At 57.3% G+C, this 18,699-nt stretch overlaps 1 protein-coding gene across 3 annotated transcripts; it reads left to right on the top strand.

Annotated features, from left to right (window-relative positions):
• The first annotated feature begins 9,618 nt into the window (after positions 1-9,618).
• On the top strand, positions 9,619-16,298 carry LOC128792161 (Krueppel-like factor 2). Of its 3 annotated transcripts, none has more exons than XM_053950347.1 (3): positions 9,619-12,016; positions 13,161-14,136; positions 14,938-16,298. In XM_053950347.1, the coding sequence occupies exons 2-3, from the start codon at positions 13,164-13,166 to the stop codon at positions 15,111-15,113; spliced, it is 1,149 nt and encodes a 382-aa protein (XP_053806322.1). In that variant the 5' UTR covers positions 9,619-12,016; positions 13,161-13,163; the 3' UTR covers positions 15,114-16,298. The 3 variants fall into 3 exon arrangements, with proteins under 3 accessions (XP_053806322.1, XP_053806319.1, XP_053806321.1); XM_053950344.1 differs by lacking the exon at positions 9,619-12,016 and adding an exon at positions 12,694-12,885; XM_053950346.1 differs by lacking the exon at positions 9,619-12,016 and adding an exon at positions 12,886-12,918.
• Positions 16,299-18,699: the final 2,401 nt, after the last annotated feature.

Genomic DNA, 18,699 nt, shown 5'->3' with positions numbered 1-18,699 from the left:
GTGCTCCTGCAGCCTGTGGGTCTTGGTTGGAGCTGCGTGCCTGCAGGACTTGTGCAGGACAGTTGGGTCCGGCAGGGCTTGGCCTCAGCCCCTAGCCTGCTCCTGCCAGACCCTGGGCATCATCCCATGTCCTCCCTGCTGCAATCAGTGTGCAGGGGCCAAGCCTCATGCACACTCAGGGGCTCCTCTTGGGCTTGCTGCTGCCCTGGATGTGTTAAGACCAGAGCACATCACACGCTGCACGAGGCTGTTGCTCTGTAGGGACCCACTTGCTGCCACAGCAGCTGTGCAGGGGAGCTAAACTCTACAGAACCTCCTGGGGAGGGCTCCAAAGCCAGTCCCCTCCCCACCTCCTGCCTACTGCCTCACCCCTACTCACCCCTACCCGGGCCAATCTGCCCCTCCCACACCCACAACCCCTTTCCCAAAATGGCAACTCACAACTGGGGCACATGCCAACGTGACTTTCCGTTCTCCCTGGATGCATGCAAATGTTGCCTGCATCCTTCCCCCAGGATGCACACACCCCTGCAAGCCCTGGGGCAGCTGGGTGAGGTGTTGGCTGAGTAGGGCTCAGCTCAGCCCCAGGTACTGCTCTGGAAACTAGAACAGTCCCAACAGGGCTCCCCCTCTCCCTGTCCCATGCACTGGTTGGGAGCAGGAGGATGGAGGGACCCTGTGGAAGAGATTGGGGATTCCCCTTGACAGGGTGGAAAAACAGGGGAAAAGGAGTGGAGGATGACTTTCTTTTCCCCCTGTCTTGAATCTGGCACTATCAAGCCAGGGCACAGGAACAGGGTGACAATGGTGCAGCCTTGACCATGGGGTGTGGGGTCCCCCAAGCTCAGGGGTCATCCCCCATGGGTGGCAGCCAGCCTGGCCTAAGGATCTGGGCCCATGGAGGGACCAGGAGCTGGCAATAGCAGTGGGATGGGTTGCAGGAGGAGTCACCCAGCAGGCAGGGCTGGTGAGGATAGTGAGTCACTGCCAGCTTTCCCTGCCAGGGTGGGACTGCCACAGCCACCTGGCATCCCACTGGTTGCACTGGGAGCACCAAACCACCAGCAGGCGTGAAAAAAAACATGAAAAAACACCACTGTGCCCCAAGAGCTCCCCACCAGCATGGGGTGGGGGCAGCTCTTGACCATGCCAGGAGCCCATCCCTATCTCCAGCAAGCCAGATCGGACACAGCTTGGCCAGTGGTGAATCCCCATCCCTTGTACAGGCACTTGAGGGCCCCCACCCCGCTCCTTGCCAAAAGGTGCAGATATTTGGAGGGTGCCGTGTCCCCCTGAGGCCAGGCCGACCCCAGTGCGAGCGCTCCTGGCACACTGTGTGTACCCAGGCTCTGTGTACACATCAGCACCATATGGCAGCAGCCTCTGGCGCCACGAGCCGGGCATGGAGAAGGATGGGGAAGCAGCTGTGTTTGCCATGAGCACTGACTGCTGGCCAGAAGCTGTGGGCCAGCGCCCTGGCCGGCACCGAGCCAGCGCAGCCAGCACCCCTGTGCCTTTGAGTAGGTGTCCTCATGTCCCTCCAGGAGCACTGTGCTGTCCCTTCAGCAGACCTAGACCCTGCTGCAGGTTGACCCGAGGAGCGCTGTAGCCAGAAGCCCATCCAGGGAGGTCTCCAGTACCTGCCTGTGGCAAGGATTATGCAGTGACCAAGGGGGCTCTAGGGTCTGCCTGAGCAGGAGGATTAGGGCCACCAGCCCATGGTGTGGGAGTACCCAGTGCCCAGTGCATGCCTCCGGATTCAGAGACGGCTCAGGTCTGTCCTGCCTGCAGGTGCAGTGTGATACCACCTTGGGCAGTGTCCTCTCTACTCCCAGGGAAGGTTCTCTGTGGTGACCCTGGGGGTGCAGAGGATGAACAAGGAGGAAAGCACTTTCCCAAGAGGAGGAGATGCTAGCTGGTCTGCAAGCACGCCTTGGGGAATGTAGCAGCTCCAGCCAGGACACCCTGAGGTGCTGGCTGAACCACCCAGCTGAGCCTCCAGCATCCAGCACCCTGTTACATGGATGCCAAGCAGCTCTCTCCCTGTTGGTACATGGCACCAGGGCTGTCAGTCCTTTCTCTAGGGACACCTTGCAGTGGGATGAAGATGGTGCCACTCCCTGGTGCAGAGAATGTGGGGCAGGGCTGCCTCAGCCAGTTTCCTTTCAGATGTTATTTGTAACCCTGTTAATGAGTCAGTGTTTGTGGGTGCTCCTGTCCTGCGCTGGCCCCATGGCTCCCTCGGGTCAGTGGTGGGGGCTGTGGCCCCCTCCCCAGTCTCTCTATGGTCATGTTCCTCCACAGCATGAATAGGGACAATGTCCTGTAGGGAAGGAAACTACAGCAGTGGGGGAGTGACCATGCTGGATGGGGCTTTAAGCAGCCTGGTCTAGTGGAAGGTATCCCTGCTTATGGCAGGCAGGTTGGAACTAGATGGTCTTTAAGGTCCCTTTCAACCCAAATAATTTTATGATTCTATGAGAGGGGTGCAGGCAACGATGCAGCAGTGGCCCCATCTTGCACTCAAGGGCCCGGTGGCCCTTCATCATCCCTGTTCCTTGGACTTCCCCCAGCCACAGCTCCCCAGGAGAGGGTGACAGCCACTCTGGCAGTGGTGAAAGGTGGCCGAGGGGAGGTTTGTGACCGGGAGGCTGCTATAAGGGAGCCGGGGATCTTTGATGTGCAGAGCCCCGGCCCCGCTGATTGCATTAACGGGTTTAGTGCCCGAGCAGGCTCCCAGCCCCTATCAGGAGCAGAGGAGCCGCTAAAGGGCCCAGCTCCCATTTTAGATGCAAATGACCCTGCAATTGTGTACTTGGAGGGCAGAAGAACCCCCACACATCACCGTCCGTGGAAGCAGACCCGGCTGGAGACTAAAACATCCAGATGGCTGGAGTGGCCCGTAATGGTCCCACTGATGGCTCCGGTCCGGGGTTCCTTCCCGGAATCAGCCTCTTTACGGGAAGTGCAGATTCCCGGGCCAATCTCCTACCATCCCCAGCGGCAGCCGGGGCTGCCTGCATGTCCCCCTGCCTGACACTAATGTCCCCGGGGCAGGCGGCCCTGCTCCTGCCCCGGCTTTGAAGTGCATCAGATTGGGCTAGCGGGAAGGTACAGCCACCTGACCCACACCGGAGGGCTGGAGGAGGCGATACCCCTTGCCAGGGCACACAGGGTGTGGGGGAGGTAACCAGGCATGGCCGGGTGCCCCCAGGTCCCTGTGCCCGTTGTGGCCCCGTGTGCACCAAGTGAATCGGAACAGGCTTACTGGGGCAAAGCCGGGTTCAAGTAATTTTAGGGCATCCTGGCTTCCTAAATCCACCCAAGGGCTAAGAGCAAGACTGGGCCACTAGGATGTGGCAGCTTTGGGTGGGGGGCGAGCTGCCCACCAACTTATGAATCCTATCCCCCACCCCTGGGCTGTAAGTTTGTGAGGGCAGGCTCTGCAAAGGGCTTGGTGTTGGGGAAAGCCTGGGATGCAGGTCTGGGCTCTCCCCATGTAATCCCCTGCCCGCTGACCCAGGAACAGCCCAACAAACAGTCCTATGGAGTCCTGCAGCTCCATGGAGAGAGGTCTGCAGTGCAACAGAACCTCACTTCAGGCCCTTAGAAACTCTCCCTGCCCCCCAGCATCTTCCCCTTCAGAGCAGAGGGAGGGATGCAGGGTCATGCATGGGGAGCAGCAGTGGGGCAGGATAGACTTACAGCTCTAAACCACTGAGATCCCCTCTCCACCCCCTTCAATTCTTCACATGCTGTAGGCAGAGCAGTCTCCTCACCATCATATATGCCACATGTTTAGTCATGCCTCATTCATTTTACATGTCTGGGAGGGGAGATGGATTTAGGGTAATCACTGGGAAAGCTCCCAGGCTCCCTACACCTCACAGTACTTAGGATGCTGGGGGAGGCAGGAGGGGCTGAAACAACATGGTGTGGAGCAGAGAACCTCAGTATCCTGCACAGTGCCTCGTGGTCACTGCAATTTTCCAAAACAAGAAGAGAGGCGGGCAGGTGCACAGGACACAACCTCCATGTCCATTCCTGTAAAACCATGTGGTTCTGCTTTGATGTAGGTGGAAAATTCCCTGTTTGGCTGTGAGTCTGTGGGGCTGGGGACTCCAACATTGCGTACAATCAGTGAGGGATTAAAAGGTTGTTTTTTGGGAAAGATTTTTCCACTCTTGATTGGGGAGGTGACATCCGAACTTTATTTTCCTTTCCACGCTGAGACACGTGCCAGTAAGGCCAAGAGGTCCCTGGGGAGCCATGGGACACCGCACTGAGCTGACACGTGGGAGGCAGTGGCAAAGCGGGACAGAAGCACATCAGGGAAGATGGAGCCGGGAAAATGGAGGCCACTAGAGGTTGGGTTTGGGCTCGAGGCTGATTGCCCGTAGCCAGAACACGCGCTGAGGTCGGGCAGGGAGCCGGCTTGGCTGTGGATTTTCAAATAGAACCTTGTCTGCCAAGGACCCTCCTACTGTGCCACGGGCTGGCTGGATCCTCGCCCCGCTGTGCCCCTTGTGCTGCTGGAGAAGCGCTGCACGCCTGGCCGGCTCCTCTCCAGCTGTGGCTGCGGCGGGGCCGGGAGGCAGGGAGCGGTGAGCTGGCTGTGCCTGCCACACGCCTGGCCGTGGCCATGCACCAGCTCAGCTCAGGGACAAGCAGCCTGTGGCCACCCCCAGGCACTGTCCAGCCAGGGGACACTCATCCCCGGTCATCCTCTGCGCAGAGCCTTGGGCTTCGGCTGGAGAGGAGCATCCCCATCTCCTGGCATTTTGTCCCCAGCAGATGAGTGTTCCAGGGACCATTCGCCTGAGTGGTCTCTGCTTGGGACCACAATTGTGGGATGGCACTGCCCCTTCTGCCTACTTCCCACAAGGCACTGGCTTAGGGCAGGAGCAAACAGGGTATGCCATACCAGAGCCACCCAGGGAGTGAGGAGGAGAGTGGAGTGTGAGTGCCATGTCTGGAAAAGCTCAGACTTCTCCTAGTCTCTGTCCCAGGACATTGGCCCACTATCCCACAGGTTGCAGAAGGCAAATAGGGCCCATCTGGAGCAAAATCTTATGAGAACCAGCCCTCCAAGAAACCTGGTGCCCTTCCAGCCCTGTGGAAAGCTGGGGGATAGAAGGCTGTAATAAGGATCTTCCTTTGTCCTTTTGGATGTGGATGCTGCTCTAGGGGGACACCAGCAGCACAGGCTCTGCTGGAGCTGGGGTGCTGTGGCCCTCACTTGACTTCCTGTGGCACTGTGTGCACACTCCTCTGTGGATGAGTTTTCAGACTTCCTGGGGATTATGCTCACACCATGAATCTTCAAAACTTCATGGCTACTCCAAGGCAACCCCTCTCCATCCCCAAAAATGGCAGTTGCCCCAGGGAAGGAGAGGGTGGCATTCCAGCTCTGGGTCTGCAGCAATCCTTCTTCATTCCTCTCCTGCCTGAACTGACTTATCTCTATCCATCCTTGGATGAAGACCACCCAGAGGTCCCCTCCATCCTCACTGTCCCCAGTACACACAGGCACAGCCAGCACTGCCAGGGAAGGTGACGCAGCTGGTTCTCTCTGGGTGACTCATGCTGAAATACATGACGTTCACCATATTTCAGGGCTTTCAGCTTGGATGAGAAAAACATCAGAGCATAAGAAAGTTACTTTGCAAACTGCTTTTAAAACACTGCAGGGACTTCTCCTCCCACTTGCTCACACTCTATGTTTTTGGGGGAGAAATGTAGCCTTTTTAACAAACAAATATTTTTGATTGTTTATAACATGGAAAATAGATGATTAAGTAACACATTTTGCCTTGATTTATTAAAAAAAAACAAACCCCAAAAGACCATCTGGGTCCATCCCAAACAACTCCTGGCTGCACACAATGAGCAGCTAGTGCATGGCTCTTCAGCTGGGCATGCTGACTCCACCATCTCTTCCCCTCACTGGCCCCTTTGGCTGAGCTTTTGTGTCGGGCCACTGTGCCCGCTTGCTGCCCGCCTGCCCACGGGGCCACGCCGTGGCCATACCCAGCAGCACTGCCCATCCCAGCACAGCTCTCCCAGCAGTTCAGTGTGGTTTTGCTGCTGCGTTTGCTCGCAGGGTTATCTGCTCTGGAACTGGTGTTGGTTTTGGCACACAGCACCGGGACCACACCTACTATTTAAATACCACAGCCAAGGGCTTGGAGGGGGGAAAAAAAAAGAGAAAGAAAGAAAACGAATATGAAATATTTGTTGCGGTTTGGAGATACACACACACATGTACACACAACACAAACACACTAGCCTGGCTCCGGCTCGCTGGCAGTCGAGGAAGGAAGACTCTGGCTAAGATTGTCTTCAAAACCACCCTGGCAGAAGAGTCTACTGAAGGGAAACCCTTTGGGCCAAAATTAGTGCCTGCCACATGCCAAGCTGGAGCGTGCACTGACCTGGGCTGGGGAAGCCAGGGCAGCCCCAGTGGCGCAGCTGGGGCCAGGGAGCCATGCCAGCCCTTCCCGGGTGGCTGCCCTCCCACCAGGCTACAAAAAGCTGGGGAAAGGGTACAAGAGATGGAAATCCCCAGGGAGGCACTGCTCGTGGGGCTGGGAGGGTTTTTCCCCCACAACATCATGGAATCTTGTCCTAAAAATGCCTATCCGGGTGGCAGTACTTGCAGTGAGTCTGGAAGTGGAGACAGGCAGCACTACCAGTTGGTGCTGGCTTGGGATAAATGGGTACCCAGTAGCTAAGGATGGGCTGGGGCTGGAAACAAGGATAGATGTACCATGGGAGCAGATGTCCTCACTGGGACAGGTCTAGCTGTACTCTTTGCCCATGTTGGACCTAGCGAGGCAGCTTCTGGCATGAAGCCACAGCAAGGTAGCCCAAGAGGCACTGAGTGGCTGTGACACACCATGCCATGCTGTGCCACGTTGTGCCACGCAGTGAGGCCTGCCGAGGCGGCTGGGGCAGGTGGATTACTGCACCTTCCTTTCCCCAGGCCCCTTTGTGGAGAAGTTTTCCTGATGATCTCACTGGATGCACATTTCTAAATCGTTTGGTTGATTGTTTCATCATCGGAGGTCAATTAAAAGAAGGCGAGTTCCTGTCACCCTGCTCTGAACCCCTTCACTGCCAGAGCCCCAGAACAAAGGGAGGAATTGGGCTTGGGCTCAGCAGCTTGGATTCCCATTTGATTATTTCCAACAAGGGAGTGAATCTATTTTGGAGACGGTATTCCCAGGGGATGAGCTCACCGGCGCAGAGCATGAGCAAGGCTGGGGATAAAAAATATGTAATACAGCCTTTTGTAATGTGTTGGAAACCTATTTACTACCAGGAGGCTGGGTAATTAAATGCCACTTCCTGGAACAGAATGAAGCACCCTATGTAATGCCAGTGCAGAGGGGTTTGCTCTCGATACAGGGTGGCCACTGATCCTGCCAGACACCCCATGAGTGTCGTGGGTGGGAGGATGCAGTTTTGTGGGCTGTTTCTGTAAAACCACCGCAGCAGCCACATGTGGCTGACTGTGATTGATTCCAGCATCCTGTGCTATAGTGGTGCCCTTGGTGCAGTGTCCCAGGGGCATGGGATGGTGGCAGGATGAGTTTTCCATGCAATGTGCTACTGTGTGATTTACACTGGCAGGGTGGCTCTGGGCAGATAGCTGCATGGGAGGAATAACAAAACCAAATTACCTGGAAAACAGTTTCCACACAGAGTTCTCCAGCTCCCTGCTTGTTCTGCTGCTGCCTGGGCTGTCCCCCACTGCCTCACACCGAGCTGTGTCCCCATGGGTACCAGTGACTCATGGTGTAGGACTGTTCACTCAACCCTATCCCACAGCTCCCATTGGAAAATTGTTCCCCCACTGGCTCAGCAGTGCTTGCATATTGCAGCCACACCAGTGCCCAGGTTCCAGGGATAGCCAGGCTTTCTCCAGGCTGGGAAATGGTGTATATCTGAGTGGATTAGGTCTGACCAGTACTGGCCTCAGCATCCACACTTTTCCTGCCTCTGTACATGGCAAAGGAGGTTTTCCCCACTCACTGAGAATCCGGGTTCATTGGAGACTGAATACCTTAGAGTATAGCTGGGAGGAGGGATGGACACTGCTTGGAAAAGAGTGACAGAGATGTATACCTGGGTAATTTTGAACTTTTGTAGATAAATTGCTTTTACATGATGTACAGCTATTAATCTCCAGCACGTGAGAGAAGGGTTCTAACATGCACATCCCGTGAGCACGGCAGCCATACTATGATATCCTCTGCAAAACTCCCTGTGCAACTTGCTGTGGAACTCTGTATTGTGGCTTTTTTTAAAAGATTAAACCAGAGATGTTGGAAGAATATCTTGTGTTCCTCCTCCTTGTTGCTCACAAGGAAAACAGCAATTCCTGCTGTTACTCTTGGAGTTGCTGGGATGTCACGGGTTTTGTCCAGCACTTTTGTGAGTGGCAAAAAGGAACGGCTCCCATGGCTGTGGTCCAGTCCCAGCTGCTGTGGCTGGGGCCAGGGCTCTTGCCGAGGCAGGGGGAAGGAAGGATGGGCCCCTGGGCTGGCACGTGAGCACACATGTTTGCACGTGAGGCTGCTGCTGCGAGGGCTGTCCAGATGCCTCCAGAACATCGCACTGCTGATGGAGCCTGTGGTGTGTGCTGCAGGTAGGGACATCTATCTCCTGGCACCATGCTGAGTGCGATGTCTCTTCCGAGTGGAATACCCTGTCCGCTGTGGTGCTGGACCTTGTGGCTCTATACAGAGCCTGGAGCTTTCAGCTTTCCTGTACCAGTGAAAGTTAAGAAGTGGAGGAAAAACGTTGCTGTATGTTATAGAGGAAGAGAGGTAAAAAGGGCAGGAAATTTGCACCATGTCCATTTCCCCTTGGCCCCCGGCCGCTGCTCATTCCGGATTCGGGATTTGCGTAGGCAGAGTTAAAAATAACAGGGGTATATAAAGAAGGACAGAGAGGGCTGCACTGGCCCCGCAGCCACCAGGGCACAGCCAGGCAGCAGGCAGAGATCAAAGCAGGATGCGGTCCAGGCGATGCAGTGGGGCTGGGATTGTGTGCAGGGTCTGGGGGTACCGCTGGTCTGCTTTGCCAGGGAGTGGGATGCCAAGATCTTGGCAGCCTCCTGGCCAAGCAGCTGGGCAGCACCCATGGAAGATGAGGCTGTGTATATTCCCGCAGGCAAAGACATCTCTCATGGACCCTGTTCCTCTGTAGCCTTTACTCTGTGCTGACATTCACTGGGAGCAACCTGACCCGTCTCCTCTGGCCAGAGAGCTGCGCAAGGAGGCTGGATATGGCCTCCAGCCAAAGCACCCTGTCCTGGGACTGAGCTCCCTGACGGTGCTGCCAGGGTGCTGCCTTGGGTGTCCCCGAGCCCCCGGCAGCCCCAGTCCCTGGCCATGCATCCCGGTGCTCCGCAGACCCCAGGGTAGGCAGGGCGGACACAGCAGCTTGCTCGGCCGGTGCAAACGAATCTGCCCTCTGTGCCCTGATAACATTGTGTTTGTTGCGGAGCGGGAAGAGCCTGCCAGCACACGATAAGAGCAGATGACTTTACTCTGGACCCGCTCCGGATTGAATTATGCTTTAATTTCATTTTCAGTTCCCCTTTTCTTTTCAGGAGGGGAAGGGGGCTTTGGGGGTACACGCCGGTCTGGGGACTCCTGGACCCTTCTCTAGGCAGGCCAGTACCATGCAGAGTGGAAGACAGAGAGTAAAACCCAGCCAGATTCATTTTCTGCTCGCAGGGAGATAACCCTGGAGTGTCACAGTTGTTTAGAGTCTGCAGTATGGATCTCCTTGGCACCTCTCATGGGATCCCCTGTGGAGCTTTCGGGACGTGGGTTTTGCCTCCCACTGAAGCAGAAGCTCTCTGGGCTGTGATGCTGTAGGTAGTGTTGGAGAGGGGGCACTGGAGGTGCTCTGAAGGAGAGTCCTTGGGTTTACTCCAGTCTCCCAACTCCAGGTGACAGCACAGAAAAGGATGCAGTGCAGGTGTTTTTCAGTCCCCAATGTTTTGTGGGGTGGGGACCCCTCTGGGTCTCCTGGGAGCCCTGCTGAGCAACCTGGGCACCAATTCCACCTCTGGCAGTGCCACAGAGCATTGTACCCCTGCCCATCCCACCCGTGCTGTGTGCCATTGGAGAGGGTGCCATGGCACTGCAGAAGTGTTGGCAGGGCTGACAATGCTGTTTTGACGGGGCCACCTCTGGCGCGCCATGCTGGGCAAGCCACGCGCCTCATTCCTTTGCTGCCAGATGTGCCAAAAGCAAGGATAACCATTAACCCTTTCCTCTTTAGCCATCACCTGGGTGGGTGGCCCTTCCCACTTTCTGTTTGCTCTCTTGCCTGGCTGCTGTTTGATCTCTTGGGATGCCAGTGACTTTACAGTCTGCTGTAGTGGTGTGGGAGATAACACATGTTTCCTAAATGGGCTTCTGTCAACAGTGGGCTGTGCATGCCCTGTCTGCTCCTGCTTGCCTCCCACTCACCTCAGAGGAGGCCTCAGTGGCCAAGGGGCTGACAAGGCTGTGACAGGGACCCCCTGTGCCCACCCCATGGCTCACAGCAGGAAAACCCTGCCCATGACGCACTCCTGGCTCCCTGCACACTCAGCGCTGGCAGTGCTCGTGTTGCTGCGGTACCTGGCATGCTGCCGCTCCCTGCCGTGCCGGCCCTCCCACCGGAGCATCAGTAAAAAGAGTTTCCTGGGGAATATCCCACATTTTCAAGAAATATTGGCTGTAAAAATTAAGCTGATCTGTTGGTGACGCCTCTCAAAATAAGTCAGTATGGGTGCAAATGCCAAAACTGCCTGGAAAAGGGGAAAACCAAGAGGAATTAGTGTTTGTCTCCTATGGCATCTTCTCTCACTTATCTGTAAAAGTTTGAGGCAGGAACTACCTTGCTATTAATTATAATTTGGCCAAGAAACAAGTAATGGGATTAACTGGTGACTTTAATAAACTACTCTGGTAGGCAAGCTAAAAGTAATTTCAAGTAATGCCCACATGCTTCTTTGCCACTTTGGAGGTGACTTTTTCTGGGGAAGGACTTTGGAGCCCATGTGTTTTGACCCAATAAGTGCCGTTAATAAACCTGCTGCCTCGCCACCAGACAAGCAGATGGGACCCAGGCAGCAGCCCAACATGTGCTCTGGAAACCAGGGCAGGGATTCTTGGTAAAAGGGGGAAGATCTGAACTGTTGTTGTTCCACTGGATTACTGAAATAATTTATTGCAATGCTCCACCCTTATAATTAAAGCGCGGTGATGAAAGCAACTGGTAGAGTAGCTTTGGATTCAGAAGCGGCATGTGCGTGTGGTGTGTGTGCACACCTCACCTTTGGTGTTTATATTTGTTTTTTTTTAAATTGACTCCTTGCTTCTGAATAGAGCAGGCAGCAGCCTCAGTTCTTAGAAAGGTATCTGGAGATGGACAGCTCCAGAAAGCAGGGAGACAGGCTCCAAGAGATAAGGGACATTACTTCTTGAGCGCAACAGCAGCAGGGCCATTCCTGGTACTGGCTGGATGGGGGCCAAACGGAGAAGATCTTGCTGTGAGCCGGACAGGGAGGCAGAGAGCCCCTGGGGAGGCCTGCCCAATGCCCTGAGTCTCCAACTAGCCAGAATAGGGTGGGTGACTTGAGTGTCTCCTGCAAAGTAGGATAACCTGCTGTCCTTGTGTCCCCTGCCATGGGAAGCCCTCAGAAAGATAGCAATGTCACAAGGGCTGCTCAGGGTGGGCATAGTGGGACAGCCGGCCCATGTCCCCCTGTGCCAGGGCGGTCGGAGACAGCCACAGCACTGGTCCCTAGGGAGGGCAGACAAACGTGTTGTGGGGGCTGTGGGGCTTGATGAGGCGATGGCGGCAGGGTGCCAGCCCCCTACAGGGTTGACGAGCAGTTATCTCGGCTCGCACACGCACCCTGCACGCAGCCAGATGCGAGCTGGTACGCTCTGTGCTGCTGATTGCCTCACCGACAGCAGCGGCGCGGGAGGACGCGGCTTCACGGGTGCGCTTACATGAAACGAATCGCGTGGGGGTGTGGGGGCACCAGGGTTCGGCTATCTGGTTCATCTCCTATGGTGGCATAAACGCCCCTTTTTGAGACTGCACCTTCGCTCGCTGACGCGCTCGGTGGCCCCCGTGGCGAGCGTAGTGCCCGGCACACTGGCTGAAATGCTTTTACCCGTACCCCGCGCCAGACCTCTCCGGCACCCTCTGCGTCCACACAGGGTGCATGTGACAGAGACATTGCCCCTGCCCCACTCGGGACACGGTACGGGGGGATCTCCGGCTCTGCCACCTACAGCCCCCCTCCCCGCTCGTCGTGTGGGCAAGCCTTAAGGGCGCCGCTGCCCCGTTCACGTCGCGGGCAGGATTCTGGCCTCCGCGATCCACAGCAGCACCCTTGTCTGTCCTCCCCCGTGGCATAGTCTCACAGAGCAGGGCAAAGCCGGACGTGGAGACCCCGCCGCTCTGCCCCGTCCTCTCCCGTCCCGCTCGGGCTCCGAGCGCGGTCGGGGCAGCGGCAAACGCCGACCCCCGCCCGCCGGGGCAGCCCCGCCAGAGGGGGCGTGGCTCGGGCCACAGCAGAGCCAATGGCAAGCGGCGGCGGTGAATATCAATGCGGGCCGGACCAATCGGGGCGCAGCCATGCTGTTAACAGCTTAGGGGCGCGGGGCGGCGCAGAGCAGCGCTGCTGCCACGGGGAGCGGAGCGGTGCCGGGCTCCGCGCACCGCGCTCCCCCAGCCCGCCCCGGCCCCGCTGCCTCGGCCCGGCTCGCCATGGCGGCGGCCGTGGACGAGAGCGCCCTGCCCTCTATCTCCACTTTCGCCAACTTGATGCCGCTAGACGAGCGGCCCGCCGACATGCTCCACGTAAGCACCTGGCACTGGGGAAAGGGTGGCAAGGTGGGTACGGGACAGAGTGTCCCGGGCTGCGGCTCAGCCCGGCCATGGAGTGGGGGGCGGGCCGCCTTCTCGCCGTCGGAGGGCGCCCCGAGGGCGGCGCAGCGCAGCAGGAGTGGTGCCGACCCGTCGGACGGGTTGGGGGGAGCCGCCGCCCCGAGCAGGAGGCGCGGGCCGCGGTGTTGGGGCGGCGGGTGCCGCCGCAACCGTCTCCCCGCCGATCCTGACGCTTCGTTTTCCCGCAGAGGATGCTACAGCAGGATGGACCCGCTGCCGTCAAGCGGGAGGAGGACGACTTGGGCAAGTTCGTGGACTTGGACTTCATCCTGGCGCACACCAGCAGTGGCGGGCAGGGGCCGACCGGCCCCAACTACCCCCTGCCCGAGACCCCCGAGAGCTGTGGCACCACGTACGACAGCGACGGCTCGTACTCCACGCCGGGCAAGTTCCCGGCGCCTTACCCCGAGGGCCAGGGCCACAGCTACGTGGCTGAGTTGCTCACCCCGGACCTGCCCGGCCACTACGACCTACAGCGGAGGGAGTACACGGAGCTGCGGGTGCCCGGCGGCCCCCACCACCACCCTCACCCCCATCACCACCCGCCCCTCCACCCGGCCCTAGCCCGCCCACTGCCCCTGGACCCCGCGCAGTCCTTCGGGCCCCGTATCAAGAAGGAGCAGCCGGAGGAGCGCGCCTGCATGCTGGGGATGTCTGCCGCCGAGTACCTGGGACCGGGCGGCGGCGAGCACAAGCCACGCGTGGCGCCGGGTCCCGGGCCGGGACTGGTGCCGGGGCCGCCGCTGTCCTACCCGGGCTTTCCCCACGGCCGCTTGGGGCCCCCTGAGGAGCCGCTGCCTGGCGCCGATCCCCACCTCTTGGCCGACCTGCCGCCCCACTACGCCGTGGCCCCGCACCGCTATGCGCCCCACTTCGCCCCCCAGCCGCCACCGCAGTTTCATGGACATTTCAGTGTTTTCAGGGAGCCCCTGAAGGCGCCAGGCCCGGGCCCGGCGGGGCTGCCCGGGCTGCTGGTCACGCCGCCCAACTCCCCGGTGCTGGAGTACTTCCCGACCGGGGCTCCCCCCGAGGACTGCAAGCCCAAGCGCGGCCGCCGCTCGTGGGCGCGCAAGCGAACGGCCACGCACAACTGTGAATACCCGGGCTGCGGCAAGACCTACACCAAGAGCTCCCACCTCAAGGCGCACATGCGGACCCACACGGGTAAGGGTGCGCCGGGGCGGGGACACGCACAGAGGGTCCCGGGTGGGGGAACCGCGGCACGTGGTGAGACCTCCGAGCGTGGTTCCGGGGGTGTGAAGGGGCGTCGCGAGAGGTGACACGGGGGGAGGAGGAGGGGGCGTGTGTCGCTTGAGGAAGACCCCTGCGGTATGTCAGGGAGTGCAGTGGGTCGCCATAGTGGGGCTGTGTGAGGGCACCCAGAGATAGCCCGCGTGGAGGCGTTCTGCGTGTAGCGCAGGGGGCAATGGGCATGGCCCCCGAAGTGCTCAGAAGGACCCCCGTGGTGGGGCTGGGCAGGGACACCTAAGGGCCTAGGCATGTAGCGAGACCACTCTTGTGGCACCTCCAGTTGCTGGTTTTGGGGCCCGGGGGAGCCTGAGGTGGTAGGACTTAGGGGACATGGCGAAACCCTCCACTTGGGCTAGGGACAAACAGGATAGGGAGACAGATTGGGGATTGTATGGTGAGACTCTCTGGCCGAGATGGGACAGGGCACATGGTGCCACCCCACAGCAAGGATGAGCAGGGGACAACCCACAGTTTAAAGTGAAGCAGGGGCACATAGGAGGGGTGCTGTAATGGGACAGGGATGCCCAGAAAACAGATCTTTGCATGTGGGGAAGGGCAGAAAAATAGGGGACAGAAGGGGAAAGTTGGGCAGGCAGAGATGCCAATGGACCTCCCATCCCCTTGAAAAGGGGGTGCTGGATAGGGTAGCACAGAACTAAAGGCATAGGGAGAGTGAGAATCTACAAGGCCACTGACACCCCCTCTCCTCTGCAGGCGAGAAGCCCTACCACTGCACCTGGGAAGGATGTGGCTGGAAATTTGCCCGCTCCGATGAGCTGACCCGCCACTACCGCAAGCACACGGGGCACCGGCCGTTCCAGTGCCACCTCTGCGAGCGGGCTTTCTCTCGCTCAGACCACCTCGCTCTCCACATGAAGCGGCACATGTGAGCAGTGTCTGCGGCCGGACTCGATGTCCCCGAAGCCAGCTCACGGTGTAAATAGTGTCGGGCCAGGGATGGCAGTGGGGAAGCAGCCTGGCCACCCAGCCCTGTCTGCTTGTAGTTGATAACTAGTTTTCTCCTCCTGCTCCTGTGAGAGCTGGCCCAGCCAAGTGGTGGGGAAGGGCTGCTTTGGGGATGTATGTGGGGAGCAAAGCTGCAAGAATCATCTGCCCAGGCATCACCACTCAGCTCCCCATGCCTGGAGGGTTCCCCACAGCCAGGTACCCAGTGAGTGGGGGAACTGGTGCATAAGGGATCTGTACCCAGAACTCCTGGCTTGTATTTGGCATCAGCTTAACCTTCTTCCCCCAGATTCTGGCACACCCCTGGCTCTAGGGGCTATGGTGGCTGACTCTGGCTGCTTTTTGGCTGGAGAGCCATGCCATTTGGGCATGTTGGTTGTGGTGCTGGGAAATGGGTTGCTGGTTGTCTCGGTTGTGATTATCAGAACAAACCTCCTGACCCAAAGCCCAGAGTGGATGGGGCGAGGGTGGGATTTCACTGGCTCATGGCTATAAAGGTTTGCAGGTGTTGGCAGCACAGTGTCACCTTGCACAGAGGACAGGGATGATCCTGTCACCAGCCTGGGACCCCTCTGGGCAGTCCAGCCCTGGCCATTCCCAGTTTTCCACTCGAGCCAAAATGTCTCTCCTGGCTCTTGTCTGCTTTATTTTGTCTTGTTCTTCCCCTCAGGATGACACCAGGTACTGCTGCAGCTGCCTTCCCCATGCTGCTTTTTAAAATTTAGTATGTAAAGGACAGTGAGTCCAGCTATGAATGCCCAGGTCTCTGCTATACTTGAAATTTTTGTAGAGGGAGGGACAAAAAAGAAAGCTCAAAAGAAAATGAGTCTTTTAATGTGCAGCTTCTGCAAAGCAAGTTGTAAATTAAACAAAGCAGTAATATATAATGTTTCTGGTTTTTTTTTAATATATTTTCTTCCAGCTGGGAACACAGATGAGTCTCAGCTTTGGGAAGTGCACTGTTCCCGTCTGTGTATATTGTTAATTAACATTTCTCTGCTTGGGCACGTTAGGTCTCTTGCACTCTGAAATGTTACTTTTCTTTATATGCAAACTGTTGAAATATTGTGATCTGCTGTATAATAAATAAACAAGATGTAAACATGAAAGAGCCAGGAGAGTTTACTTTAAAGGTTTCTTCTAAGAGGAGAGGGTGAGGCTGAGCTTGTTTGTCAGTAAATATTTACATCGATGTTCATTTCTGCTTAAGTTAGCTGCGGAGGATCGATGGGGAACGCCCAAGCCTCGGCATCTGAGTAGCATCTCCTGTGCAACAGCTCTTGAGTCACCCCACTTCCCTGTGCCTCAGTTTCCCTAATCTGCAGATGGGGCAATTGCGGCACTGGGATGGTGTGACTGGTCCTGCGGTGAGTCATCTCCAAGGAGAATGGCAGCCGAAACTCAACTGAGAGCCTTGTTGGTCCTGAATTCTTCCTGAGCAGTCCTGTCCCGCTGTGCCTCACAGTGGAAGCTCTGCAGTACTGGCCTTGTGGTCACAACCAGGAGGGAAATTGGTGTCAGCTGCCTGCTCCTGGGTGCTGTCTCTGCTGTCCTCCTGGGGATGGCCCGGCAGCTTGGCGGGGTTCAGGTGCTGAGGTTTCCCTGCGTTAATAGGTGGTGACTCAGCACAAGTATGCTGGCAGGTCCCGGAGCTCAGCAAGCAGGTCTGGCTCCATCCCTCCCTCCCTCCCTCCCACAGCTGATTACCTGTGATGCACGAATCCCTCTGAAGGCAGGAACTTGTCCAGACCTGACACCATGCTGGCAGTGCAGGGAGCACACAAGCTGTATGATGCCCTGGCACAGGGTGGTGGTGGTGGCAGTGGCTCCCTCCTCCTGTGCTCATCTCTGCAACTCCCAGTGGCTGGTCAGGGCTGGAGGGTGCCCTGGGGCTGCTTGCCCTGCAAGTGGAAGTGGGATGTAGATGGGCTGATCCCACTCTTTCCCGCTCAGATGGGAATGGCAGAGCAGGTCTGATGTTCCCCTGAGGTGTGGCTAATATTTTGGTGTTGGGCTCTTCGTTCTGGGACCAGCACTCACCCTTGTGGTCTGCCCTTGAGCAGGTACAAATGTGTGGGTGATTCCAGGCAGGGTGGCAGCAGCTTGGGACTTCGTGTTCTGCCTGTAGGCCTGAGATCAGGACCGTGGTGCTGCATCCACAGGTATCACAGATCCATCAGGCTCAATCACTTGTGCGTTTCACCGCTGCCTCCACCCTCTGCTTGCCCCAATTTCTGAGAGGTGCTTGTGCAGGGGTGACTGTGCTGGGACACATGTGGCCTGTGATGAGGTACTGGGGATATCTTGTTCCTGGGACCACCAGAACCCAAGGACAAGGCTACAGTGCCAGGGGATAGCTGGGGCAAAACTTCTGCCTCTTCCCTGGAAACTTGTTCAAAACGTCACATGGAGGGAGAGGGAAAGGTGTGGGCTGTTTGAATTAGCGATGAGTCAGGCTGGCAAAGCCAGATGGGGAGAGTGCGTGCCTGCCTGTTTGTGTGCGTATAAGTAATCTCTGGCTTTGTGTTTTTATTATGATTATTATTTTTATTTCCAGGGGAACGATGAATTTCTCCAACCATCCTGTCCCACTGGAAAGGCTGGCTCTGCTGTCCTGTCCTCCCTAAGCATCCTGGGAGCTGGAGTGACAGTTCACGGCTGTTTTGAGGTTCAGCTCTGAGATCAGAGCACAAACCAGTTCTTTCTCGCCTTTCATCATTGCTGTGCCAGGGCAGGAGTGAGGTCCAGCTCTGCTGCCACTACCTCCACAGGGAGACAAGAGCAGGGGAAGGTGCTTTGGCTCCTCCAAACAGAGCTGCTCCCGGTTTGCTCCCCTGTGCCTGGGGCAAGGCACTCCCTTCAGGCACATAATGGGGCATGGCAGTCAAATGGACCAGCATGGCTGGGGAGGAGCAGCTGTAGTGGAAAAGACAATTACAGTTAATTTGTTGTTAATAAAAAACACCCTCTTCCAATTGCCTGGGCCAGGACACACTCTCCATTGGAGGAGGGAGGCCAGTCCTGTCCCCAGCCAAACCTGCCCTGCAAATTGATGAAGGCAGCAAGAAAACACCTTTGGCAGCACTGAGGGAGGCATGGCTGGGGTGCAACCCCTGTGGTGTCTGCACCTGCAGTCAGCTGGAGAACCCTAAGCTAGGTAGGCCATGTCTCACTCCCTTCCTTTTCCACCTTGGTCACTTCCTATCAAAAAGGACCCCAGGAACTGTGCAGAGGTCCCTGAAACCTCTGTAACTCTTAAGCCCCATGGTTTTGGGGTACAGCTGACCTGGTCCAATGAGGAGGCAAGGGAGTAAAGGAAGCAGTAAGGTATGGAGAAACACCTCCCAGCAGAAGTGTGAGTCATGGCCACAGTAGGGCCTGGTGCCTGCCAGTTGGAGCAGGGCCCTGGGGTCTCCAGAGCTGGAGAGGGGTCTTCAGAGCTGGAGCTGAAAGAGAAGCTTGAGTGGGTTTCTGTTGTCTGGGGATGACCGAGCTCATGGGGATCCCCCA

This window comes from Vidua chalybeata, chromosome 9 (assembly GCF_026979565.1).
Source record: "Vidua chalybeata isolate OUT-0048 chromosome 9, bVidCha1 merged haplotype, whole genome shotgun sequence".
NCBI lineage: Eukaryota > Metazoa > Chordata > Aves > Passeriformes > Viduidae > Vidua > Vidua chalybeata.
This window is presented reverse-complemented; position numbering and strand designations above follow the sequence as displayed.